The 27,230-nt window shown below is 42.8% G+C and overlaps 2 protein-coding genes across 4 annotated transcripts; one reads left to right on the forward strand and one right to left on the reverse strand.

Annotated features, from left to right (window-relative positions):
- Positions 1 to 440: 440 nt before the first annotated feature.
- On the reverse strand, positions 441 to 8,407 carry cstf1 (cleavage stimulation factor, 3' pre-RNA, subunit 1). The gene is made up of 6 exons (XM_029502188.1): positions 8,353 to 8,407; positions 7,772 to 7,987; positions 7,420 to 7,697; positions 7,136 to 7,333; positions 6,334 to 6,724; positions 441 to 1,584 (listed from the first exon to the last, which is right to left on the reverse strand). The coding sequence occupies exons 2-6, from the start codon at positions 7,938 to 7,940 to the stop codon at positions 1,325 to 1,327; spliced, it is 1,296 nt and encodes a 431-aa protein (XP_029358048.1). The 5' UTR covers positions 7,941 to 7,987; positions 8,353 to 8,407; the 3' UTR covers positions 441 to 1,324.
- Positions 8,408 to 11,914: 3,507 nt separating this feature from the next.
- Positions 11,915 to 23,643, forward strand: znf831 (zinc finger protein 831). 3 transcript variants are annotated; one of them, XR_003840765.1, is made up of 4 exons: positions 11,915 to 12,142; positions 13,559 to 17,630; positions 17,738 to 19,565; positions 21,566 to 23,643. XR_003840765.1 is itself a non-coding variant. In XM_029503012.1 (4 exons), the coding sequence occupies exons 2-4, from the start codon at positions 13,607 to 13,609 to the stop codon at positions 22,457 to 22,459; spliced, it is 5,184 nt and encodes a 1,727-aa protein (XP_029358872.1). In that variant the 5' UTR covers positions 11,915 to 12,142; positions 13,559 to 13,606; the 3' UTR covers positions 22,460 to 23,643. The 3 variants fall into 3 exon arrangements, 2 of the variants coding, with proteins under 2 accessions (XP_029358872.1, XP_029358873.1); XM_029503012.1 differs by having other exon boundaries at positions 19,300 to 19,565; XM_029503013.1 differs by having other exon boundaries at positions 13,559 to 19,565.
- The last annotated feature ends 3,587 nt before the right edge of the window (positions 23,644 to 27,230 follow it).

The following is a 27,230-nucleotide window of genomic DNA, read 5'->3' on the forward strand; positions in this document are numbered from 1 at the left end:
TTTTTCCCTTCTCAAGTGTTGTGTCTCTCATCTCTTTCCTTCCCCTCCACCATTCTAGTAAAAGAGAAGTGCCCTCACAAGTGCATCACTACTTACTTCAACTGAGGGATTTTTTTCACCAAGTCTAACGTTGCTTCCTTTTTCTTCTGCCGTTGGCATGTTCCTCCTTATGACTGACATAAGTATAAAATAAGTTCGAGACAGCAAAACACAAAGAACAAAATTCTTATGCGTTTTCTTGTTGCAACATAGACTGCAGTGCCTGGAGGAGTCAGGTTGGGGGGTTGGGACATGTGCATGCAGAGGGGGTGATGGGGCAGGGTGAATTTCCAGTCAGAAGATGCAGGGCAAAGCTGAGCAGGAAAATTGAGAGCTTTGATGTTATGTTCTTCTTTATTTGAGGTCATCATTAAATAAAAAAATAAAAAAAAAAGGTCAGGTTTGAGGTTTTTGGTTTTAAGTAGAACTGGTTTATGATTTAATGCATATAGACACCAGCAGTAAATGCATACAGCACCTGTAGCAGTGTGCATGCATTGTGGCATTTGTGCTCTCTTGAGGTTGTTCATGCTTGACAGCAGCAACTGTGATCTCAAAATATCTACAGGATGTTACTAGTGCTGTGGTTAGCTCTGTCATTTCTGAGAATTCACATTATCAAATTCATACAACAGGCTTCTTTCTTTTATTTGTTGAATAAAAATCTGAATAACAACAAAGGACACCGACAAAGTTATAAAAGTGGAAAAGACAACAGTCTGACTGCCGTAAATGATGACAACACAAATCTGAGCTCTGAATGTTCATGTGAAGTTTCCAAACAGTGAAATGACTTTCAAAGATCAGACTCTGCTTTTAGTCAGACCAAAGTGTATCATTCACAAAGCAACATTCACCCATTTTCCTGAGTCTGCCTTCAAAACTAGTACAATACAGACACTACGGCAGCTTTTGCTTGCTCTCTTGCATCCTGTTTCCACTGGTTTTTAAAATGTTATTTTTGTTATTTTATGGAGTCAAAAGCCTTCATATTTATCTGAAGCTAATGTGAGAAATCAGAAGTGTCTTACTGTAGAATACACTGAAGTCAAACCTCTGTATGTACTCTACAGGCAACTGACTTGTTTTAAGAAACAATTGCGAGGCTGCTGTCACCATGCTGTCAACATGGAGCCATGATTTCTCAACGACTGTCACAGATCAACTGAACGGCTTCAAAGAATTTAAACTGAAGAAGCCATGGATCATGAGAAGGAGTTCACATCATCGATGTTGTGGGATCTTATAGACAGTTCAGTGTCCAAACAGGGGACCAGGTGGTGTCTTAGTCTGTGGTGGTGCGGCGGTACCAGAAGCGGGCCCTGAAGTCATCGCTACAGGTCATGAAGCCGGGATTGGTGGGTGAGTGGACGATGCAGCGGACAATGTTGTTGTGTCCCAGTGACAGTAGATTTTTCCTCTCAGCTGTTCTAGAGTCCCAGCAACACAGGCTGATGGTGCGCTCATCCGGGAGCAGCACATAGTCCTCTGTGTGGTTGAACACGCCCTGTGTGCGATGCATCTGGCGACCGCTCAAACCTGCGCCTATAACAAAGCAAGAACATGTCGGCAACATGGCTCACCTTTATGTGGACAAAAATCCATCCCTTTCTAGGTATCATTGCTATTGCTATGCTTATTAAATTTCCTCTCATGCATCACCAAGTTTTGTGCCATAATCTTTTGAAATAATTTCAGACATTAACCCTTTTCCAACTTAAGTAGGTAGAGCTAGGCTTTAAATGGAGTAAATCTGTTAATAAAAATAATGCATGCGTGCATGCACGCACACATATACCAGACTCACTCAGGTGTTGTGTTAATATCAATGCTAGATGGAGGTGAAGCCAATAAATATCTGAATCCACTGCAGAATCCTGTGACCCAGTGCTAAATGTATATTGCAGCCTCGGACAGAGTCAACCAAAACTTCTCAATTATCAGTAGAGTATCAATCGCAAAGAATTCATTTAATATATCAGTTATTGTCATTACCCATATATAGTGAGGAGTATCTTTTAACAAAAGGGGGGAAACATTGCAAATCGGTCCGAGGGAGCACACTTCTTCTGTGCTTATGTCAAATATGAACACAACCACCAACACCTAATAACCAGAGAACATCAAGTACCATTGACAACAATGAACTCACTGTTTTTTTTGTTTATCATAGGAAGGCAGAGAGAGAGATAAAGAGAGCGTGAGAGAAAGAGAGAGTGTGTGTGTGTGTGTGTGTGTGTGTGTGTGTAAAATACTGTATCATGCAACAAAAGATGCGTCAAATACAAGGTGGAAGTTTCACAATCTTGATTGTGATAGAGGACACATTACCTGAACTCCCCTTCTGAAATAACTGGTGTGGAAATATGTTGTCCCCTCCAAGTTATGTCATCTATGTTTGCATTGTCGACAAGAAAACTATAGTTTGTAAGCTTTGTGTAGAGTGTGCAGGAAACTCCTAAGGCAACATAACAAATGTGGCAGGACATCTCCACGCGCATCTTAAAGAAGTAGCTCTTGCCACAAAGGTGTGGTTTGGTAAGTTTCCGGTGAGTTTCCAGTTTACTGGAGAAACAGGTTACTTGTTACATTATTATTGTTAGTAAATTTTTCAATTTGACAATAAAGCCTTTGTGTGGTAAATTTTAAACAAGTGATGGACATTGCATCACTCTTGACATCATGCAGACTATCTTAATAAATGGATTAAAAAAATTAGTTATCAGACATAAAACTGGTGATTCTAGAGTAGATTATGCCAGACTACTCTAAAAGTGGCATAACCATCTGTGCCAGAAGGACCCCCCCCCCAACAGAAAAAAAAAGAGACTGAAAATCAATCTGGGACCTTAAAATCAAAAATGTGATCAAATTGAGGATTTTGAAAATTTTGGCAGCCTCAATGACAATGACCAAAACGCAACTCGCAATTTTCAATGAAATACCTCAAAAGGCAGATCTGCCCTGAAGGTTTGGCATAGTCCCCACAGCCCAAGGGTTAGGGTTACCAAAACATCACTGAAAATCCATGGATCTCAAAAAGAACAGCACATGTCAAATGACCAAACTTCTTGCAGAAGTAGAAGAAAGAAGTAAAAGACTCAGAGCTGGCTATAAAAAACTTTTACAAACTGAAAGTTGCCGAAGGGAGTAGTGACCATTGCCCAAACTTTTGCTGCTGGTCTTTTCAATGTAATACTAACATAAGCCCCAACTTAATTTCTGCATTAGTTAGAAAACAAGTCAAACATCATCTGAATATTAGCAGAGTTAGATGCTATGTGCACTGAGTGTCTAGCCTGAACAACCTGCTGCTCAGATCTGAACACACTGAAGTGACTGAGATGGTCCCTGACTCACCCTGAAACACGCATCCAGCCTATCATCTATAGGGGAAGCACCTGGACCAGCTGGTGGTTCTCCTTGTGATAGTTCCTCTCTCAGGAGTCTCATGTACCCTCACTAATCCACATTTCCATGTCCAGTGTGTTATTTTCATACAACCTCTCACCTTATATCAGTGTATACCCCACCAATAATCTCCATATGAATTGTAAAGACAGGTGCCTCTGTGGTTACCTAGTTTTTAAACCGCAGAGGCGGAGCAGTACATGGCTCTGATTATGACAGTTCTCCTCCTAAATTTCCAGCCCTGTACAAATGTACCATTGCAGAGGAAAGTGATGCATCAAACTTCAAAGAACAGCAGCCAGGGAATGTTGAAATTTCCTCATGCTACACAAAGATCAAATGTTTTCATGTTTTTTCTGAACTTCCCAGCAGAGTGGAACTTCACTGGAAGTCTATGGACCCAAACACAAATACCTGGTTCTTTTGCTACTTTAAAGCTTCTCTTTATCACAATATCTTGACTTCAGTTCCAATCTGAGCCTTTTGGTGCATCTCTCTGTATTATTTCTCTCTGAAAGAATAATTAACAGTGATCAAAAAGTAATGGCGAGCCTACATTGTGCTTTATGAAAGGGTCCTTCATCATTTGGATGCTATTCATTAACTTGAGCAGTAGATGTCACTAGTGATAGCTGGTGAAAGGCTTCCAGAAATTAAGCTTTTAGTTCAAGGCCAGCAGCATTTTCTCAGCCACTACTCACCCCAGTTGGCAAATGTAGAATCATTTGCCAACTAGGCAAATAATATCAGCCTTAATTATCCACACAGAAGTTCTACATAAGAATAATCCTGTGTAAATCCCACAACATAAATCTGGCCAAGTGCCTCAATTTGGTTCAGGTAAAAAGTGCTTCGCTAAGAATCTAGAAGGCACTACTATTCCAAAGAGTCAGCTAATCAACATCAGCTTGGTGCAGACAGGTTACTGCAATGTAAACAAATTTGGAAAAAAATTAAAATAAAAATCCAAAGTCAAAATGTCAATGTTTGCTCTGGATTATAGAGTCTCGTATAATAAATAGAATTTTTATCTTATCAACCATTCAATTTTGCTCATCGGCTATTAAGGCAGATAAATTTGGTTTTGTATCTTTAATTCACTATTGAACAGTTCATATTGTTTCCTTCTTTTTACAGATGCATCACTCAGAAATAGATTTCAGGAGGAAGAGAATAACACCCCACCTACCCCTTCACATACAGCAGAATGGAGTAGTTGAGTGTGAAAAGACGAGTCTTGGAATCACTGTCAAATCATATAACATGGACTTTCAACACCTCAAGCCTGGTCAAAAAGCTCAAAGACTGTTTTTCTTGAGGAAATTGAAATAGGCATAGCTCTGCCAAGAACTGCGGCTGAACAACTCCAGGACCATGACTGGAAGCATCCTGACAAAATGCATAGCTGCTGAGTGAAAAGACCTACAGCATGTGGTGAAGACAGCTCAACGCATCACAGAGAGAGCGGTAGCCCTCAGCTTGATGGCATCGACACCAACCATATGAGAAAAAAGGCCAGCAGTATCTTCTCAGACACTACTCACCCCAGGCACCCACTGTGAACCAGTGCCATCAAACAAACAATTCAAGGCAATAAATGCCCACACAAATAGACTGAGGAACTGCTTCCTCTCTGGAGATGAGGCATCCATCATCACTGCACAGCCCTCTATCTCACCCACTTGCTGCAATAATTCACACTGATAGCACAGCATCATTCAGGAATTACTGCAGTCCGTCTTCCCAGTGATTACATTAATGAGCCTTATATGGTAGCCTTTAATTGTGTGTGTGTGCATGCTATTGTGTAAATATGTATGTGTTTGCATATATGGGAACACTGCGCACACACAACACTGCTGCTATTCTAATGATCTGAGAATATCATTTTCATTTATTGCTTGTTTTAAAGATATTTCATCTTTTCAGAGATGCCAGTCTAAATTCTGTTGTACATGTGTAACAACAATAAAGATTAGTCTGATTCTAGTGGAAAGCAGTGGTTAGCACTGTGGCTTCCCAGCAAGACAGTGCTAGGTTTACTTTAAACATTGAGTTTGCATGTTCTTCCTGTGTATGTTCCCTCCCAACTCTCCAGTTTGCTACAGCAGTCCAAAGACATGGATATTAGGTCACTTGATAAGTCTAAGTTGAATGTAGGTGTAAATGAGCATGAATGGTTGTTTGTCTCAATGTGTCAACCTTTTGATAAACTGGCTAAATGTTCAGGGTGAACTCCGCCCTTGCCAATTGCATTTATGAGTGGCACTATATTGCTGGAGATACAGTGAGTAACACACACACACACACACACACACACACACACACACACACACACACACACACACACACACACACACACACACACACACACACACACACACACACACACACACACACACACACACACACACACAGAGTTCTTTAACTGCATTAGAGGAAAAATATCTTGATATATACATTTAAGAAATGCTTTTTCCTTGATTTTCTAATTTCTGGGTGGGCTAGTTAACTAACTCAAGACTAAGTCTTGACCAGAAATTGTGAGATTATTTGAGCGGAATCGATTTTCTCTTTCCCTAGTGACAAAGCAGAGGCACTAATTGTGTGTATGTATGTATGTATGTGTATATATATATAATATTTTTATATTTAATAATTTATTATTATTATTATTATAATTTATTAAATATTGCATATATTTTATTCCCTATATGTAATGCTGCTGTTACATTGCAATTTCCCAGTCTGGGATAAATAAAGTATCTATCTATCTATCTAATAAATGGAGCTTAGTGAATCCAATGATATTGCACTTTAAACCATGGGGCCTGTTTAATTACTGTACCCATCTTTAGTTTTTAGAAAACAGGGCATTTTTACCTGTGTACTTGACCAGTGTCCGGCCTGTGGAGATCTCCCACAGTTTGACTACAGAGTCCTTTCCACTGGACAGGATGTATTTGGAGTTCTTGGAGAAGACGGCGGAGCAGACCTCTGCACCATCATGGGCCTTCTCGAAGGTGGTCACACAGCGGTTGGACACACCATCCCAAAGCTTGATGTTTCCATCTTTGCTGCAGGTGACGTAGCTGTTGGCAGTGGGATTGTAGCTTACACCACTGATGGTGTCTGTGTGCTGGTCCAGTGGGTTGCAAGAAACAAAGCACTGGAAGGTGTTGACATCATAGAGACGGAGGGTGGGGTGCTGCGTTCCCACCAGGAGAAAGTCACCCGATGGGTGGAAAGAGATTGAGCGCAACATTTCTGCTTCCTAAAGAGAAACAAACAAAACAAACAAAAAAACCAACCAAACAAACAAACAAAACAACCAGATTGATTGACATTATTACACAAAAAGAAAAAATGTTAGAAGCTGTGAGCTAAATTTAATTTTGGAATGTTCTTATTTTCAACATCGCTTTTACCGAATTTTAAAATTTCTTTACTGAGCTGCAGACTGTGCGTGCAACACACAGTAAACTTTATTTACAGTCAACAATGGGTATTGTTTGGAATCTGGTCATAATGGTTCTGAAGACTAAAGTGGGCCATAAGCTTGCTATGCTTTAACCACTGAAAATAATTTGTAAGTGGATAATGGCCTCCAACATCAGTGCAGCTACACATATTAGAACATTTTTTATTTCATGTTTGACAAATGATTAAATTGAATGATTCTAACCTGTATATATTTAAATGCTCTTTTTGCAGAGGGCTTTGAGTAGTCAAACAGTTTAAGGGTGTAATCTCTTGAGCCAGAAGCTAATATCTGTTCGGTGGGATGGAAGGCAAGACATGTTACTTCATCGACATGGTCATACAAAGTCCGAATCACCGGGTGATTCTCCATGTTCTGCTGAGCTGTTTCATTCATCATGACCTGGATATAGAGAAGCATAAAAAGAAACAGATGAGCCTGCTGACTCCAAAGTCTGCATTACTACCATATTCTGAGATCCGCCTCACCTCAATGGGCATGGCGCTCTTGGCCAGCATGCGCTCAGTATCTAGGATCTTGATGGAGGCATCAGCAGAGCCCGTGGCAATCAGCTGGCCATCACGACTGTATGTTGCAACACGGCATGGCCCTTTATGAGACGTAACATAGCAAGTTTCATACTCTGACGCTTCTGGGGACATCGTTTGGACATCAGCATCAAATTCCAGATCAATCCCCACTCCAGGTGCCACCGTATCGGATCGCCCGATGGCATACTGGACTGCACTGTCATCGTTCTCCATCCCTAGACGAGTATGGAAATAAATGCAGTACATTCGGTCACACAAACACAAATGAACAAAGGATACTAATACATACCTATCTTAGCCAGCTGCATGAGCTGCTCGGATGGAGACACCACGCTCTGAGGCTTGACCTCACTGATCAGGCTATTGGCCACGTTGGTGTATCCATCGTAGAGAAGCTGGCTTATGATGAGTTTGTACAGGTGCTGTCGGTCCTTCAGTGTCGGTTTCGGACGAAACATATTGGGTTTGCGTGACCGGAACCGGACGGTCAATGCTGACAATTCAACTGCAGAAGCAAAACAGTGTGGTCAACAACAATTTAAACAAGTCCAAGTGCGTTCTGTCCTGTCAAGTTGCGACATTAATCGAGACGCCACCATAGGGAGCTAGAAAGCTTTGTCTACCGTAACGTGCTCCAACACCTATACAAGCGGGGCCTCTCAGCCAAATGAATGGGACCGGAGTTAGCAATGCTGCTAATAGCTCGGGCGCTACATTAAGACAGAGATAAAACATGGCGGAGTTCGCACAGAGCGAACAAAACTTCGTCTCCGTGGGAAAGGGGACTCTGCAAACACGACATGTGTTCCCGAACGGATATAAATAAAATATCACCCTCAGTCCGCCAAGTCATCACATAATAACATTTACCTCTGCCAAACTTCCAATGGCGCTCCCGGACTAAACGTGCATTACGCAGTACGAATTGACGTCACGCCACGGAAGACGCACAAGGAATATAGGCTTTTGTCTTATCACCATATTAAAGCACGTGTCTTTGACTCTCATGACCACGAGTTTTTTTTTTAAACCCTTTTTTAGAAAATGCTACGGCACGCCCTGAAGAGCGCAAGATAATTAAACAAAAACAATGATTGCATCGCATATTGTCAAAACGCGTACGAGTAAAAAAGTGCAAAATCAAATCTGATTGAGTGATTGATTTTTCAAGTAGTCATTATTTGCTAATGAATGTTTTAATTATTTTTAGGATCAGCGATAAAACGAACTACAAATATTTTTACAAGTGGTCGTGAGTAGTTGATGATTGCATTTCTTAATGCGCAGCATGGCCTCCACTTGAGTACAAGCAGATTAATCCTGTGTATGACGAATAATAGTGCTCTGTGAATGTACCCTGCTGAGCCAGCAGAGAGTGCACAAACATGGCATCTCAAAGACATGAGGTGAAAGAAAATGCTTTCAGCTTCTCAGGTTTTCATCTCAGCTCAGCACCAAAAATGGAGCACATCATTGCCATTCTTTAAACACTGAAAAAGAAATAGGTGCACATTCAAGTCAATATAGGCCTCCACCAATTCAGCACTCACACACATATTTTCTCAACTGTCATTTCTGTGGAAAAAAAGGACAGAAATGTTGTCTAATACATGCAGATGGGCAGCCCCATAGAGAGATAAACCTATTAAAATGATACAATCTTTTTCATTTCATGCTCAAGAATGCAGCAAGAGACACACCCAGAGTGAAATAAGATATTGCCCAAGTGCAACTTCAATCTACATACGTAAATTAAGAGAGATTCTTAATTGCATAGGGAAGACGCACATGGTTTCATGTCAGTGTAGTGGTAACTGGTAAGTAATAGTCTGTAGCATTATGAAGAGATGTTTGTGACTGTTGATGTCATGTTAATATTTGTGATGGTGCTCAACATGTGATTGACTATCCACAGGCTAAGGACATGTGCAGTTCCCTCTGCATGGATACATGTCTAAACAACATCTACACAACAACTATGCTACTTAAATAATAGAGCTTAATTAAATGGGTGAGCAGGAACCTCGTTGTCAGTGCTGATCATCAACTGTAAAACTGGACCCAACATTGTGTAGTAACATGCCAAAAATATTGTCTATCAACAATATAAAACCTCAAGGTCTTTTTATCAAAAATACAAATGGAAAGCACACACAATGCAAATTAAAAACATCTAATCTGACTTTGGTCTTTGAAAAACATATGAATGTGCCTGAAACTGCTTCCATCCTGCAGGACTGTGAGCTATGTAAAGACAGTACAAAACATGCGTGGTCGGAGGTGTATTTGTTACCATGTCAACACAAACCATGCACTCAGTGGACCAGCCTGCAGTTGCCTAGGAGACGAGTGAGAGTCTGTAGCAGTGAAATTATATATATATATATACTAAAACAAAACACAACAGCAACAAAAAACCCAACACAATTTTCTTGTCTTGTTATTTGCAAGGCTAATCCCACACAATAACATATTGTTCACAAAATTTTTTATTATTGAAAATGTAACTTACATCACACTTACACAATGGTACTGAGATTAGACATACATTTATTTTTAAGTTGTTCCTTTATTTATATGGAAAGATAAAAGCAGAGTAAGCCTGAAGTTCCCATTATCATTTTATTGACTCGGGAAAAATGATCCAGTGTCATTTTAAAATGTCGATTTGTAATGAAAATTATTATCTGCCTCTGCAGTTTAATTTCTCTCTATAGTGCAATTTCAGTTCTTTCAGCTGACTATTCGGGGTTTGGAAGCAGCAGAATGATTCCTGCTTTCAGTTTCACCATTGCAATTCATTCATTCATTCATTCATCTTCTACCACTGCAGCCAATCCCAGCTCACATTGGGCAAAGGCAGGGTACACCTTGGTCACCAGGTCCCCAGTCCATCGCAGGACCAATACAGAGGCACAGACAAAAATGAACATCCACTCACACTCACACTCAGACCTACGGACAATTTAGAGTCACCAATGAACCCAAACATGCATGTCTTTGGAGGGTGGGAGGAAACCAGAGAACCTAGAGGACATCCCACGCAGGCACAAGGAGGCCTGGAAACCAAACCCACACCATTTTTACTGTGGGGCAACAGCGCTAACCACTATGCACCATTGCAATTCAGAGAAAAAAAAAAGAAAGGCATATTCTTCTGTGTGGAGACAAAAGGGGAGCTAAAAGAAAAGTGGACCTATTAATGATGCATTCACTTGACAATCATCAGATACATTTTCAAATTAATGCTGATTGCAAATGAATGCAAAATTGTTTGCTACAACCAAAATCTCAGGCTTATCATCTTCATATGGTACAAAAATGCATTCATTGCAGTTATGGTGTACCATAACTTTGTCAGGGTTTATCATTTTTAACAGGCTATTTGAGGCCTTCATACGAATGAAAGGTACCAATGAGATATTTGCCCAGGCTATTGCGAATTTGCATATGTTCCAGATGTGTAACATGCATCTCTATCACGGCATAGACATGAGAACAAATATTTGAACGGAAAAAGATGTGTGATGCTTTTTATATTTGTATGCTGCCATTGAAGGATTAGATTAGACATAATCTCAATCTAACAAAGACATTAAATGGACCAAATATTGCCTGCAAGGTCAGGTTTTACCTTACAGATAATTTGTATCAAGAGAAAATCAAATTTTTATGATATTATATCTTTCAAGTGTCATATGGTTTTCCTCTGTCAAACATGACACTAAATACCCATTTTTAGATTTTTGTGTCTCAAACAGATCAGTACACAACATATTCTATTTCCTGAATCAAGGATTTTGTTCATCAAACCTAGCAAGAATAAAGTAGCAACAGTAAAGTGTGAGTACAAAGGAAACTTTAAGATAAAAAAAGGCAGCTGTAATATTCTAACAGTGTAAATTGGTGAATCCCTGCAAAATGGTATACAATGTAATGGGAGTTGTGGTTGGGAATGGGAAATTCATGCCAGCCACTCACAACACATCCATTTGTTCTCTGCCTGAGGGAGTGCGAGCAGTATGCTTGAAGCCCATCCACCACATCCACATTTGCTGTGCCACGATGTATGTAGGTGTAGGAAATGCAGTGTGTGGGAGGAAATAGGTGAGTGAGGGTGCAATTATTCAAGTGAGCCAGAAGTCAGGTACTGCCTCAAACAGTTGGTAAAGTCAGTAATTCAGCCAGCGTGACTGTTGAAGGTAAGCTTGCCTCTGTCACTGCATTTCCTCAGCAGAGCAGCCTGCATGATGCTGTTTATCAGCCACCTTAAATCTTTCCATCTGTGGCTAGGGCCTATGTGTTCCTCCAGTGCTGCTGATCACTGAAATCTACGTTTTCAACTTGTCCTCCGGAAGTCTTTGTTTGACAGCCACACCTCCCCTCGAGCCACCAGCCAGCCCTTCTTTTTCCCTCACTCTCTTACTCTCTGCCTCGACACTTTCATAGTGCATCTTCTCTCTTATTTGCATTTGTTCTGCTTCCTTGTGACGAGAAACAGTTCATGTCAAAGAGCTGTGAGAGGAAACCAGATTGGAGAGGACCACACAGCCTGGATGACAACAGACTGGACAGAGCATGTAGCGATAGAATGGAGTTGTTCAGGGAGAGGACTCTCTGAGCTGGATAATCCTTATTGATGCAAGTATGAAGCAAGACAGTGAGTAACTTGATTGTTTCTGTTTTTTAACCGTTCAGCTTGACTGTTAGCCTACTCATGTCATGTAACACAGCATAATGTCAGTGATTTCCTCTTTGCAGCCTTTATAAAGTCAGTATAACTGCTGATGAGTTTGTGAAATGAGATAAGTAGATTAAAAATATATATATATTTCTCATTGTGTGAGAAGAAATATGAGCATTGACTTTCTTTACATTTTGACACAAGTCATATTTAATAGTTGTTCTTACTTCAATCAAAAGCTGTTTGTCAGGAAAGTTTGACCTTTTTAATCCTGCTCCACCAAGGACACCCTTGAGAACAATTTCTAAATGGAAACAACTATTGTAGAAGAAAATATCTTACATTAGAAAGATATTTCATTCGAGATAAAGGGTAGATCCAAGTTCCTAATGTTTGAAAAAAAAAAAAAAAATAAAAATACACTCTAGCAGTGAGTTTTCATTAAGTACTCACTACAATATGAATTGAAACAAACTTTTGTGGTTACCAAAGACTTACAAAAAGTATCAAACGAGGGCGTGCGCTTACAGCACAACTAACAAAGAGTGTGCTTCATGCCAGCTGTAGTTCTGGCGGTGCCTTATGCAAAATCACCATACCAGTAGAAGCAGCGTCATAGCCTCAGGAAGTGAGAGTTGCCTTGCCCTAGTACAGTATGAGGCTTTTGTCATGTAGGTGGCTTCATGATTTGATTGGATGATGGCAGAAATGTTACCCATAAGACATAGCTGTCTCATTCGACTTTTGAACTGGTGCACACACAGGCACCAGCTAATCCCAGCAGATACATTTCATTCAAGGAGATAGAAGCCTCTGAATTACTGTATTAGTAGCTGATCTCACTCTTTCACCCCTCTGCAGATGTGGGTCACACTCGTATATCTTCCTCTGCTAATCTGTATAAGGGCACTTCTCTCCATGTTTTTCTCACATATTTCAACTCCCTCAGTGCAAAACACATCTGAAGAGTTTCCTGCACATGTTCCTGACACTGAATAGTTGAGATTCAAATGTATCTACTTGTCCCTGCACACTAGATTTTGTTATTCATTTTAACAATATCACACAAATCTATGTGTATTTTGTTTTGAAGATGTTTTATTGAGGACATATTTGAAAGACACCGACCTAGGGTTTTGTCACAAAGCAAAATCCAGACTGGATTACTTGCTTCAATGGCCATCTGCCCTGAAGGGTATTACAAACCTATCATCATTAACTACTTTAAGCACATTTATAAATTGCTGTGCTCTATTTCTGTGCTGTTGCTGCTTTTTCCAGGAATAAACTTTCATGTTCTTTGTTCAAAGCAAGGCCCAGAAACATGCTTGCTCAAACACACAGATCTCTCCCAGAAGCAGAGGTCTAATGCAAACTGTTCTTATTTTACAGGTAATTAGAGACCTGGCACTAGTACATCACGACAGCAGCAGTGTTACCATGGAGACTGGCAAGCCGGGATTGGGGAGTGCTCGAGCAAACATCAGCTCTGTTACTGCACAGACAGAGAAAAGAATGGACATGCAGTCCCCACTGATGGCTGTTTACGTCCATGCAGTACCTGCTCTCCCAGCTCAGCCTTACCCGCAGCTTCCTGCAGCTATCCAAGAACCGGCCAGACTCCAACTGACCACACCACTCTTCTCCAGGGAGACACTTTCGTTTGTCACAGTCCATATTGCTGGTGGGCTGCAGTCTTCACCAGGACAGGCAGCTGCTGCTCCTACAGCCAGATCCAAATCAATGGGAAAGCACGTTTGTCCTCACTGTGGAAGGGACTGTATGAAGCCCAGTGTGCTGGAGAAGCATCTTCGCTGCCATACAGGGGAGCGGCCTTACCCCTGCACCACTTGTGGAGTTTCTTTCAAGACTCAGAGCAACCTCTACAAACACAAACGTACTCAGGCTCATGCACGCCTCTCATCCGAGTCAGAGCAGAGCAGTCTAGGCAGCTTGGACAGTGTGTCCAGCTCCAGAGACACTCATGTCTTAAGTCTTTCTCTGGATGAATGCAGCGAAGGTACCAGCAGCATGGAGAAGGATACTACCCCAACTGCCACCAAGATCACCTGCCCATCCAATAGTGCAAAAGTCTACTCTGTGAAGACACAAGGTTTGGCCAGTGAACAAAAAAACCTGAGTACAACAGAACCAAATGAAGCTGCAAAGGTAACAGAAACAGAGCAAAAATTGAGGGAGGGAAAAGAAAAACCTCCTTTAAATGCTCGCCATCTTCCCCTTCAGAGGCAAGAGGCCACTCTATTCTCTAAGCAGTGGAAGAGCTCTTTATCCAAATCAAAGTTACAGAGTCATGAGAGCACAGACTCTGGCTTCAGTGAGAGCAGTGACCACTACCTGAGTCCTGGCAGCATTTTACCTGATCACAGCATGGATTCCCTCACTGAATCTAATAAAGAGCATCTTGAAGAAGCCTTCAGCACATATACACCTGCAGAAACTGGCCAAAGCTTACAGGAGCCCAAAGGGGCGATGGAGATTGAGCAAAGGACCCTGGAGGAGCGCATATCCAAGCTAATTTCTGACAATACAGCTGTTGTAGAGGACAAAAGGCTTGAGAATGTAAGGCCACGGAAGACAATTCTGTCAAAGCAGGGGAGCCTTGACCTCCCCATGCCATACACATATAAGGACTCCTTTCACTTTGACATGAGGATCAGCAAGACTCCGAATTTAGGGTTGCAAAGACACAGGAAACCTGGATTATACAGCTCTGTGCCCACACAGAGCTCCACAGCCATTGATCATGCCCCCTTAACCCGCAGCAACTCCTTCCCATTCAGCGTTGCCTTTCTGCAGCCTGACAGTTGCAGCCCAGCCTCCTCTCTCCAGCACGATTATGCAATCATTCGCAGGGGAAGTTCCGGCCAGATTAATCCAACAGATTATGTCATCAAGCCTGTGAAGCAGCAGTCATCCACCCACAGGCCACTAGTCCGGCAGACAGCTGTAGACTGCAACCACGCAACAGACACCCTTTTCATGAATTTGCCTGTGGAGGAGGGTTGCATTGGCAGTCTCAGTTCTGATGGGGATGGTGGTGACAATTGTGAAGAGCCAAGCAACAGAAAATTCCAGAGGAAGAAAGCACAAAAGTTTGCTTACAACAAGTGGTATATGTACGGGGGTGGAACATTTAAAAAGCTCTACAAACCTGAGAAAGTTGTGGATAACAGTATTATCAAAGGCAAGAAATCTATGAACCCCCGGAATGAGGTTGTTCATGCTCCACCAAAGATGTCAGAATCTTTGGTGGAGACAGTAACAACAACAGCCTCAACAATAAACATCTCAATCGACAGTGCAACAGCGTGCCATCAGGGCTGCCATCCTGCCAAGATGCCTATGGTCTCCAATGTGGATATGAATCCAGGAATTGGCCTGCTTCAGTCATCATACACCTCTCTCTTGTCATCAATGCTGCCAATAACTTCAGCTGCATTGGTTAGCCTCACAACAGATGGCATGGGCAGTTCAGAGGCAAGGAGATTGAGTAATGAAGAAAAACACACTGACAACACCTTGCAGTTTTGTGGAGTTCATGTTCCCTCTGACAGGAAAAAGCAAAGGACTGATGAGAAAATAATTTGCTCTTTGGAGGTGGAGTCCAACCCAAACACAATGACTCACCCCCCTCCCTTGGTCACTTGCAGCACACCACAGCAAGATGCAAATTTTACCTATATCAACATTCAACAAAATGGAACACACAAGAATTTTAAAGGAGCGCCATTCTTTCCATGCATAATCAATACAAATCCACCATCTGTTAGAGCCTTGACGGCCACTTCCATCCCCTCTCCTGCCAAAACCAGTTTTCTGCCCAAATACCAGCTCAAGATACCTAATGCTGCTGAAACTGATTCAGATGTTTCACTTGATGCTGTGGATAAACCAACTGGAAATGATAGCTGTACTTTCACCACTGTTTTGTCATCATCTCAAATGGAACAAATGTCAAAGAACCATTTCACAAATTTTGAAAAGAAATGTAGTGATTCTGTCACTTTACTTCCTTGTGATACCAAAAAGACAAGTGATTACAGTTCCTCCCAAAACCAGTCTTGTTCAGACACAAGTTTTCAACTATCGAGATCAGGAGAAAATTTGAAATTTGCAGCAACCAATCTGACCACAACCTGTCAACATGATTATCAAGCAGTATTATGCAGCAATACAATACAGTCCTTGAAATCTACAGCAGGCTCAGCATCGATGCAGTTACCCAAACCTGTTGCAACTGCGGTGGTGAACTTAACTGCTATACCAACCATAAGCACAGCAAGAAATCAGACATCTGCTTCTGCCATTACAGCTTTCTCTCAAGAGCAGCTTAGCCCTAACCCACCTCTGTCACACCTGCAACTCCTCCCCACAAACCCTGTAAATAGAAATTATACCGATCCAAACACCCGAAATGTACCTTGTGACATTGTGACCCTCAATCAGGTGCAGCCAGCTGCTGAGAACGTGTTTCATGTTCAGACACCAGCCCTCAAGATTCGCCTTCAGATTATATCTGATGAGCAGCTGGCACTGATTGCACCACAGATTGAGTGGCAGGCACGTAGTGCTGTCTCACGGAGAAATGACATGGAAGCACCAACCCCTGACATGGAAGAGATAGAGAATAGAGCTCAAAGCTGTGTCAGCATGGAAAGTATCAATGAGGGAAGGGGCCATCAGAAAGAGTTGGACCGTAATGGCACTTTACCCACACTTCACATGGAGACCATAAATCTTCCACTCTCTGTCCGTGTTGGGAAGGAACAGCCAAATGTCAAGCTGGCTGAACACAGTGACTCCAGTCAGGCTACAGTATCAGCTGAATTTAAGCCTTTGAAAGCTCAAGGCTTGATGTTACACCCACACGAATGCAGTCCTGTAAACACTACCACAAAGACTCTGAGCACTATTATGTCAACTGCTACTTCAATCGAAGGTGTACAGTTAGAAAACGCCCCGCCTTCAGAGGAGGAACGTGCCCACTCTCTGAATCAATGTGCTGAAGAGCAACTTTTGTCTCAGGGGAGTGTCAGTCAAGGTGCAATGGTCTCTGGTCAGCACAAACTCACTGTGACATGCCTTTCTACCAACACAGTACATCAAAATAGCATAAGGAGTGAATTACAGAGCAAAGAAAACCAACCAAAACTTCTAAATCAAGAATCTTCAGGTAATACCGCTATATTTAAAGCCAGGGACAAGGCCTCTGCACACAAAAATAGCAGGTTAGAAAGTGGGGGTATCCACTCCTACTGCAACAGGGCGGGGCCTTTAGACAATCCTTTACATAAAATGGCTCTCAGTGAATTACAGGATGTAATCAGCTTAGCCCACTCAGAAAAACAGCTGGAACAGTTTGCATCAGCGTCTCCTAACATCCAGGAGGAAAGAGCCAAAGATGTGCCAAGTGTGCTTACAAATACTCAGAGATTGACAGCAGGTAAACTGAATATTAATATCTTAAATCACTCATTCATATAGCACGAGACTTGAAGTCACTCATTCATTCATCCAATTGTTCATCTTCTGCTGCTTATCCGTTTCCAGGTTAAGGGGGGGCTGCAGCCAATCCCAGCTCACACTGGGCAAGGGTTGGGTACACCCTGGACAGGTTGCCAGCCCATTACATGGCCAATACAGAGACAGACAGAGACCAACAACCACTCAAGCTTACATTTATACCTACAGGCAATTCAGTCACAAATCAATTTCAACGTGCATGTCTTTGGACTGTGGGAGGAAACTGGAGTACCCAGAGGAAAAATACGCAAGCACAGCAAGAACATGCAAACCCCACACAAAAAAGCCCCAGGCCCAGGAATCGAACCCACAACCTTATTGCAGTGAGGCAACAGCTAACCACTATAATGCCATGCTGTCCAGAGTTGAAGTCATGTATTGAATTGACTCTCTAGCAACAGTTGCTTACTAACAGTGAGAGCGAGTTTTGGTGTTTGATCACAATATACATGTTGGTGCCTATTGTGGTTTCCTACGGTCAGTTAATTTTAGGGCAGTGCAGCAGTGAGCTCAGGAACAGGGCACAGATGGCAATCTGTGCCTTTAGGCCTTTAGGATAGATGGTGATTGACTGATGATTTTCTTTAACTGATCAGGTATCTCACTGGTGAGAGACCAGTGAGACTGAAAGCAATAGCCCATACAGCACAAATTTTAATTTAATAGGTAAGAGAACCCCATTGACTCTTGAAGCCACAAACTTCAGGGAATGGCAAATCCAACCTTGGAAGGTCTATAAGCTCATTGCCATTATTTAGTTTCTGGCCCAGTTTCATGGCGATTCCGATTACACAACAAAATGTGTGTCTGTCATGCAATGCCTAGGTGCAGTTTTTGCTTTTACTGACGAGCTGCCATCAAAGCACATTTAAAGACAGTAACCCATTCCACCACAAGATGGCAGTAAAGGCTCACAGGTTGGCAGAACAAATGTGGATTTGAAAACTAACCAAAAGTTTTGATTAATGCTGAGTTCTTTGTAAATCAATTTAGCCCACTACTGGAAAGTTAAAAAACCATTATATTATAAGTTCAATAAAAATGTCACAGTCCATGTGGCTTTCATTTTTCATGACATGAGAGCTGCCACCTCCACACCCCAACCCAAACCTTCACACAATGTCCTGCAAAATTGAAAAGTATCATTTGATTCTTATAATAGCACAAAATACAACTCAACCACTGTTTCGATTAAAGGAGCAAGGGGAGTGAATGGAAGAGATGGGTCGCACTGGCTCATATGAGTTTTATTTAAATGCTCAACATTGAAGAATTTTCTAGACCAGAGAAATGAAAATTTTACACGCTTGCAACATTTGCATTTGCATAATTTTTCATTTTGCTTTTTCTTCTGGGGTTAACCTTGTTGCCTAACAGCAAAAAGGGTTTCCTCCCACAGTCCAAAGACATGCATGTCTAGGTTAATTTGTTACTCTAAATTGCTTGTAGATCTGAGTGTGATTGTAAATATTGTCTCTGTATGTCTCAGTGTGTTTGCCTTGCAATAGACTGGCAACCTGTCCACCCTGCATCCAATCCCCAGCCCCTGTCCCTTGGCATTTTTGCATTAGCGGTTTTTCTTCCTCCAGGGCCTATGGAGGGAAGTTCCCTGGCAGGATGTCCAACCCACAAAGAGCTACAGATATGGGGACATGGTGGTGGGCAGTCAGACAGCATAGAGTGTCTACCAAGGCAGAGCGAAGAGACTGGAATGACAACCCACAACAGAATGGAGGGTGAAGTGACAATAAAGGACAATAGTGCTGGACTCGAAGGAGACCAGGTACCAGGACAGTGGGGCAACACTGAGTCTGACTCCAGATACACAGTCTTGCCAGACATTACAAAGCCAGAGGTGAGATTTTTTATTAACAATTGCTAATTTCTTGTTGTTCACTAAGAAGGTGTTGTGGCTAAGTAGAGTGTGACCTGGGGGTGGGAAGGTGTGGGAGAGTCAGGGATCACAAGGGAGACAAACCCACCACCTCAGCCTCATATGACATAGTCAGAGCCAGCCGTGACAAGTTCATGTCAGAGCTTGGCTTTCCTTTTATCACAGGTTTATGCAGGGCATGAGGATCCTAAGAGCTGCGGACAGAAACAAGGGTCATTGGAAAGGTGCATGTATTGACATCATATAGAAACCAAGTGTCAACCCTCTATGACTTCATCCATTGGTTTGTGAGCTGCCATTTTTGAAGCCTCCAGTTTGTAAATCAACCAGTCAGGCAGGTCACAGTGTGTGTTCTAGTCTGTCAATCACACAGTAGCCACGCCTCCTAATCCATCCCCTGCTTCCTGGTCTGTTTCCCTTTAAATGGAGCATCATTTAAAAAAAAGAACATCATGTTGTATTGTACACTTGAAACTAAAGACAGACCATAAACTGATTAGGGAAAAGCTTACTGTGGTAATAAAAAAATGTACAAAAAATATACAAATCATGACAAAATCATATATAATGTAGAGAAAGAGTTTGCAGAAAGTGTGCAAGTGGTGAGATAAGCTTCTATTGCAGTGAAAGATAAACACCACATACCTGTGCAGCACATGGATGGTAACTGTTTCCAAATTCACTTACTCATCAGAACAACAGGTTTTTTGGTTGGTTAGTTACGGCATACCCAAACCTTTACACCTTTACACAGTCCTATCCAGGAGAATAGTGCTGTGAACTTTGCAGGTATTGTGCTTGTGCACTGCATAAGATTACATATTCATGAAAGGTTATGTTTTGAGCCAAGATTTTGTTGCACAAGAACTTAGGGAAGAAATGAGATGGCAATTTCAATTGCAGTGAATGACAGTTAAATGGTACTGGCTTGTTAAGGTTGAAAACTACAAAGGATGATGGTTTGTATTTAGAAAAGTAGGGGGCTTGTGGCTACATTTATGGTATTAAATACATGCTTGTAAAGTGACAGTTGTGACTCTGAGGGTTATTATGAAATCTTTTATCATTTTCATCACAGATAAAGTCACATCAGGCTGTAACAGCAGTAATTTGGGGTTTACAGTTGCTCCACACTCAGATACTTATCACAACACTAAGTACAACAATGAAAACTTGAAGGTTTCATGAGCATCTTTAGGTTTAATCCATTAAGTAGCATATGTAGCATCCATACATGCTAGCACAGAAGGCTTTGACAGCTAAATTTGAAATAATCTGAATCGTTCCTTTTGTGTGTGATTATTAAATGACAGCAGGACAATGTTTAAATAATAAGGCAAGAAAAACATAAGATACCTGAAGAAACTCTAGTTAAAAGGGGGACATTTATTTGTTTTTTGGTTTTAAGAAACTGAAACCATTATGCAGTTTTACATCTCCTCTCTCAGGCCTCCCTCTGAAGATGAGTAAAAACATGTTGGTCAAACAGAAGAAATGATTGATTGTGTGTATTTCTCTATGGACTGAGATCTTTGATACCTGGACTGTATTGATATAAAACCTAGACCTGGTTAAGAATCAGAAATAATATGGATATCTGCAGTTATATAAAATTCCCTGTAAATAGAGGTAGTTTGAATCAGGAAACTGTCTAGTCAAATGTTTTTCTAGCAACACCCGGAGCCTCTTTGCTGATTGGTTCACCAAACTCGAGACATGAGGCTGTGATAGTTTCTGTTGCCTAAAACCATAAACATATCTTGAAGTGTAAAATATGAGACTTTTAAAAGATCGCATATCCATATTTAAAAAAAAGCATTGAGGTTACACTAATTTGTTGTTTCTTGTAATGGTTGTACCTCAGTGAAAACATGAAACCTTGTGGTATTTCTGCAATAGGTAAAGCTAATCAAAATTACTTGTGTCAATGCTAGGTGCTAATATTATTGTTTTGTTGACAGAGAGAAGAGAGAGAGGTCAAGGCAGATTTCCGTGAAAAGGAAATGTCATGGACATCTGAACAGGATTTTCAGCATTTCTCTCAGATGCCCACAGGAATGTCTGAAGACCCTCCACAGAGCCCTCAGCAGGCTCCAAGCATGTCAGTTAATCTTTTATCAGCCAGCAGCAGTCAGGTGAACCTTTTCCATTCTACAAAACTGCCACTGGAAATGAACAACTTTTATTTCTCACACATGGAGAGCAGCATTATCCCTAACCAACAAAATCTGTTTTTATCTGAATTGATTCCAAGTCAGCTTGTGAAAAAACGAGCCCAGTTAACAGGAATACAAAATGCTTCTTCAAACACTGAGTCTGCTGCTCAGCAGGTTACATTTTCGCACCAGGAACAAAAGCAAGATCAAAAGCAAACTGTCTGCAATCAGGATGGAAATATAACTGCAGGTAACAGCAACACAGATGTCATCTGTTGTGCTAAGTTAGCATCAGGAAGTTACGAAAGCCCCAGTCACTCACCTGATGTCCAAACATCCCCCAACACACACCACTGTCAGGTTTTGCATTCTACTGCAGTCAGTAGACCCAGTGGGATGACCCAAGCATTGAACAAAAACATTTTGGTTAATAATAACACAAAGTTGTCTTCAAAGTCCTTCACATACCCAGAACCTGAGCAGGACCCCTCACATCAGGCACCAGATGATTACAGCATGCAAAGCTGCAACTCTGGGAAAGTGGACGAGTACCAGTCTTTTTACTTGACTAATCAGCTGCATGGCCTCCAGCCAGCTGAGTGTCTGACTGGTGAAGTAAAGCCTGTGCAAAGCTGCCAGGACTACTTGGAAGACACCAGCAGTAGTGACGATGAAGGAAAACTTATCATTGAGCTTTAGGTTTTTTGTGAACATATGCGTGTCATTTTCATTTGAACTTTTATTTTCTGAATATTTTTCAGAGGCAGAATTGTTTTTGAGGATTTTGGATTGGATTGGACTTTGAGCCAAGGGACCACTTGTGTATACTGAAAATAAATTCAAAAGTGAAATGATTCTTTATATCATCCTTCACAATGATTATTTTGTAATAATACTAGTCAATTACTCTGACCCCGAAAAAATGTTGTGTGACTTCTGTTCTGCTCACACACATTTACACATGATTCGCCATACTTTGTCTGCCTTCCCACACTTGCACTCTAAGAAATTGTAGCCTCTAAAACTATCCATTAGACACCTGTGTGTGACTCATGTACACATGTTGGAGTCTTGTAATCATTCAGCTGCTATGATAAAGCAACAGAACTCACAGAAACAGGAAGTAAGTGGATGAGCATTTCTGTACACAATTCCACAACTGTGGCTCACATTAACATTCTTGTCAAACCTCAGCGCATTAATGGTCAATAAAGGTTTAAGTCCTGACAGGTGTATGTGCTTAGTAGTACTGAATGGGCAGTATTTGCAAGAAATCATTTTTGTTTTCAGTATTGTGTGATTTGACAAAGAAGGAAACCAAGGACACAAAAATATACCATTGTTTTATACTTCAAACAAACCATGGCCTTCTTGTTGTGGGGAAACAGCAGTAACCACTATGTTGTAACCTGCCTGGATGTTTGTTATTCTTTTTTATTTTTTCACTGTATGTGAAAGCATAATTGATTAAGTCCATGTAAACAGTCATATGGAGTGTAAAACCAGCCAAGTGGACATCTGAGACTTTGTGATGTCAAAACAAGGCAGTCACTGCCTAAGCCCTACCCACTTGGACCCACCATCCAACCTTAGAAGATTTATTTTCTTTTTTTTTTTATTGATTTGAACTCAGCCATAATTAATGGACCAGATAATCATATTGGACTGAGATAATTTTTCGGTACATAAAACAAAAAACACATTTTGTCGTTATTAAATCATCAAATAAAACAGGAAATGTGTAAAATATGGGACCTTTAAGAAAAGAGGACACAAATGAAACACAATTTTACTGGTCCGATTGTGTGGGTGTGTTCTTCAGTGTAACTTCTATTTTACTCGAAGATCATATGTACATGTTTAACTTTTTCAAAATTAAATTTAAGAGCCCATGAGTTTTGGCTGTTGTTTCTTTGGAAACTGTTGCAACCGTACACTTGCTACGCTCCTCTCATGGTTGCTGTTCCAAAGTCCGAATTAATGCAAAGACAGGTAAACCGGGTGAGGATAAACACTTCTTTATTCAACAATCGTGTCAGGCCAGGACTCAGATAGGACTCAGATGCAGAGGCTTTGTAAGACACAGACTTTATTCTTGGCAGCAATGATCTCAGACCCAAGTGAAAAAAGGAAACAGGGCTATGAAACATTAACTTAAAGGGATGTCACGGTGAAAGTCAGTGATTAGGTTTTGATCTATAATAAACTGTGAAGGGACCCATTGTCTCTCCTCAGGGCCATACCCCTGCCAGTCCATTAGATACTGTCTGCCCCGGCCCCTCTTGCGGACGGCCAACAGCCGCTTGACCTTGTAGACCGGGCCCCCATCAATCACCTCAGGAGGAGGAGGGGGTGGGAGGGGCGGGACCAGGGAACTCTCCTTGGCAGGTTTGACCTGGCTGACATGGAATGTGGGGTGGATCCGGAGGGAGCGAGGTAAGCGCAAACGGACTGCAGCAGGACTGATGACCTTGGTGATGGGGAAGGGGCCCACAAAACGTGGAGCCAATTTTTTGGAGGGGACCCGAAGGTGCAGCGAGCCGCTGCCCAGATGTGTCGGCAGCGGCGGATCAGGGCGTGGGTGCAGGGGACCATTACTTCAGGTTCCTGGGCAGAAAAAACAGGTGGATCATACCCATAAACACACTTTAAGGAGGAGAATCCTGTGGCAGAGGTGGGTAGGGAGTTGTGGGCGTACTCGACCCAGACCAGGTGGTTGCTCCATGTCGAGGGGTTCTGGGACACTAGGCAACGGAGGCCGGTTTCCAGCTGCTGGTTGAGGCGTTTGTTGTGGCCATTGGCCTCCGGATGATAGCCTGAGGTCAGGCTGGCTTTGGCTCCAATGAGTCGGCAGAATTCCTTCCAGAACCGTGACACAAACTGGGGCCTCCGGTCTGAAACAATGTCCTTGGGAAAACCATGAATCTTGAACACTTGGTTAATCATTATTTCAGCCATCTCCTTGGCTGAAGGCAGCTTCGGCAAAGCAATGAATCTGGTCATTTTGGAAAATCTATCCACCACCGTGAGGACAGTGGTGTTACCTCGTGAGACCGGGAACCCTGTGACGAAGTCCATAGAGATATCCGACCAAGGTCTGGAAGGGATGGGCAAGGGTTGCAGTAGTCCCATTTGTGACCTGGAAGACACCTTATTCCTGGCACAGACCGGGCACGCCTCGATGTACTCCCGAACCTCCGATTCCATGGCTGGCCACCAGAACCTCTGGGAGATGGCGAATATCGTCCGCCGGACTCCTGGATGACAGGAAAGCAGCGAGGAGTGGGCCCAATGAATCACCTGTGGGCGTAGGTTGACCGGGACAAACAATCGATTCTCGGGGCACCCACTAGGTGACAGAGCCTCACCATTAGCTTGCTTAACCTCATTTTCCAACCACACAGGTCAGTGGCAGGATAGGCTTGGGTTCCTTGGCAACCGACTCAGGGTCGTAGGGGCGTGACAAGGCGTCAGGTTTAATTTTCCGGGACCCTGGCCTGTAAGAGATGGAGAAGGAGAAGCGGTTAAAGAAGAGCGCCCACCTGGCCTGACAGGAATTCAGTCTCTTGGCCTTGCGTATATATTCCAGGTTTTTGTGATCCGTCCAGACAATGAATGGCTGTTCGGCTCCCGCCAACCAGTGTCTCCACTCCTCCAGGGCCACCTTGACCGCTAGCAGCTCCCAGTTGCCGACATCATAGTTGTGCTCTGCTTTAGACAACCTTCGAGATAGGAAGGCGCATGGGTGCATCTTCCCATCCTGCTCGGACCGTTGTGAGAGAACGGCCCCGATTCCTTCATTGGAGGCATCCACCTCTACTGTGAACTGTCGTCTGGGGTCCGGCATCGTGAGAATGGGAGCTGTCGTTAAGCGGGACTTCAGGGTCTGGAAGGCCGTCTCTGCCTCTGGAGACCAGGAGAACCGTACTTTTGACGAGGTTAGTGCATGCAGAGGGGCTGCTATGGCGCTGAAGCCTCTGATGAACCGCCTGTAAAAGTTAGCAAACCCGAGGAACTGCTGAACTTTCTTGCAGCTATCAGGTATGGGCCAGTTGGTCACAGCGCTAACTTTAGCCGGATCCATCTGTACTCTCCCAGGGGCTACGATGAAGCCCAGGAAGGAGATGGTGTCGGCATGGAACTCGCTTTTTTCAGCCTTAACATATAACTTGTGAGTTAATAGTCGCTGAAGGACTGCGGTTACATACTTTCTGTGGGAGTCTATATCTGGAGAGTAGATAAGAATATCATCTAAATAGACGTACACAAATTGGTCGAGGAAGTCCCTGAGCACATCATTGATCATGGCCTGAAATACTGCCGGTGCATTCGTGAGTCCAAAGGGCATGACCAGGTATTCATAGTGGCCGCTCGGAGTGTTGAACCCAGTCTTCCATTTGTCCCCCTCCCTGATTCTTACAAGGTGATAGGCGTTTCGGAGGTCTAATTTGGTGAATATTTTGGCCTGTTGGAGTTGGTCGAAAACGGAGGACATGAGAGGTAACGGGTAACGGTTCTTTATTGTGATGTCATTGAGGGGGCTGTAATCAATGCATGGCCTTAGGGAACCATCCTTTTTTGCCACAAAGAAGAATCCAGCTCCAGCGGCTGACGAAGAGGGGCGGATCAGCCCCGCCTTCAGTGAGGTCTCAATGTATTCTTTCATGGCTGCTTTCTCTGGCCTGAAGACCGAGTAAAGGCGGCCCTTGGGGATGCTGGAACCCGGGGATCAGGTCGATGGTGCAGTCATAGGGTCTATGGGGAGGCAGCGACAAGGCCTTGGCTTTGCTGAACACCTCCCGCAGGTGGTGATAACAGGGCGGGACGGATGTAAGGTTTATTTCTGAGTCTGTGGTGACATGGAGAGAAACATGGTTAATATTTGACAAGACAGCTTCAGGTTTCTGGATACCCTTAGTGTGCGCCACACATTCCTCCCCCCACCCTATGACCTTTCCGGTCTTCCAGTTAATGTGGGGGTTATGGGTGCACAACCAGGGGTGGCCCAGGATTAGTTTCTGTGATGGGGAGTGGCAGAGAAAAAACTGCATGTGCTCTTGATGTCCGTGAATGTGTAGTTTAAGGGTTTCAGTGACATGGATTATCGTGAACAGTTCCTTGCCGTTAAGGGCACGAGCTCTAATGGGGTTGGCCAACACCTTGGAATTGAGCCCCAATTTGGCCGCCAGCCCCCAGTCCATCAGGCTCTCATCAGCCCCTGAATCTATGAGTACTTTAAGATTTGTGTTAATGTCATGGTGCAAAACCCTCGCTGCTGTGAGGACGCGTGAGACGCGGCCCTGAAATGCGGGCAAACTCACCCATTTCATCCCTTTGGTGGGACACGCAGCAATGAGGTGGCTGGACAGTAGAAGCATCTGCCCTCCTGCTGTCGTTGCTGCCATTCCTCGGGTGTCAGACGTGCCCTGCCAAGTTGCATGGGTTCGGACTCCTCTGCCGGTCTTTCCGA

The sequence above is a fragment of the Echeneis naucrates genome, chromosome 5 (assembly GCF_900963305.1).
Source record: "Echeneis naucrates chromosome 5, fEcheNa1.1, whole genome shotgun sequence".
Lineage (NCBI taxonomy): Eukaryota > Metazoa > Chordata > Actinopteri > Carangiformes > Echeneidae > Echeneis > Echeneis naucrates.

Bases quoted from the DNA above. Each gene is read 5' to 3' on its own strand.
- cstf1 (XM_029502188.1), bottom strand. From the start codon at position 7,940: ATGTTTCGTCCGAAACCGACACTGAAGGACCGACAGCACCTGTACAAA. The intron at 6,725-7,135 runs GTTAGAATCATT...GTTTCTCTTTAG, and splicing joins GAGCATTTAAATATATACAG to GAAGCAGAAATGTTGCGCTC. The intron at 1,585-6,333 runs GTAAAAATGCCC...GCTTTGTTATAG, and splicing joins GACACTGGTCAAGTACACAG to GCGCAGGTTTGAGCGGTCGC.
- znf831 (XM_029503012.1), top strand. From the start codon at position 13,607: ATGGAGACTGGCAAGCCGGGATTGGGGAGTGCTCGAGCAAACATCAGC. The intron at 17,631-19,299 runs GTAAACTGAATA...TTCTTCCTCCAG, and splicing joins TACTCAGAGATTGACAGCAG to GGCCTATGGAGGGAAGTTCC. The intron at 19,566-21,565 runs GTGAGATTTTTT...TTTTGTTGACAG, and splicing joins CAGACATTACAAAGCCAGAG to AGAGAAGAGAGAGAGGTCAA.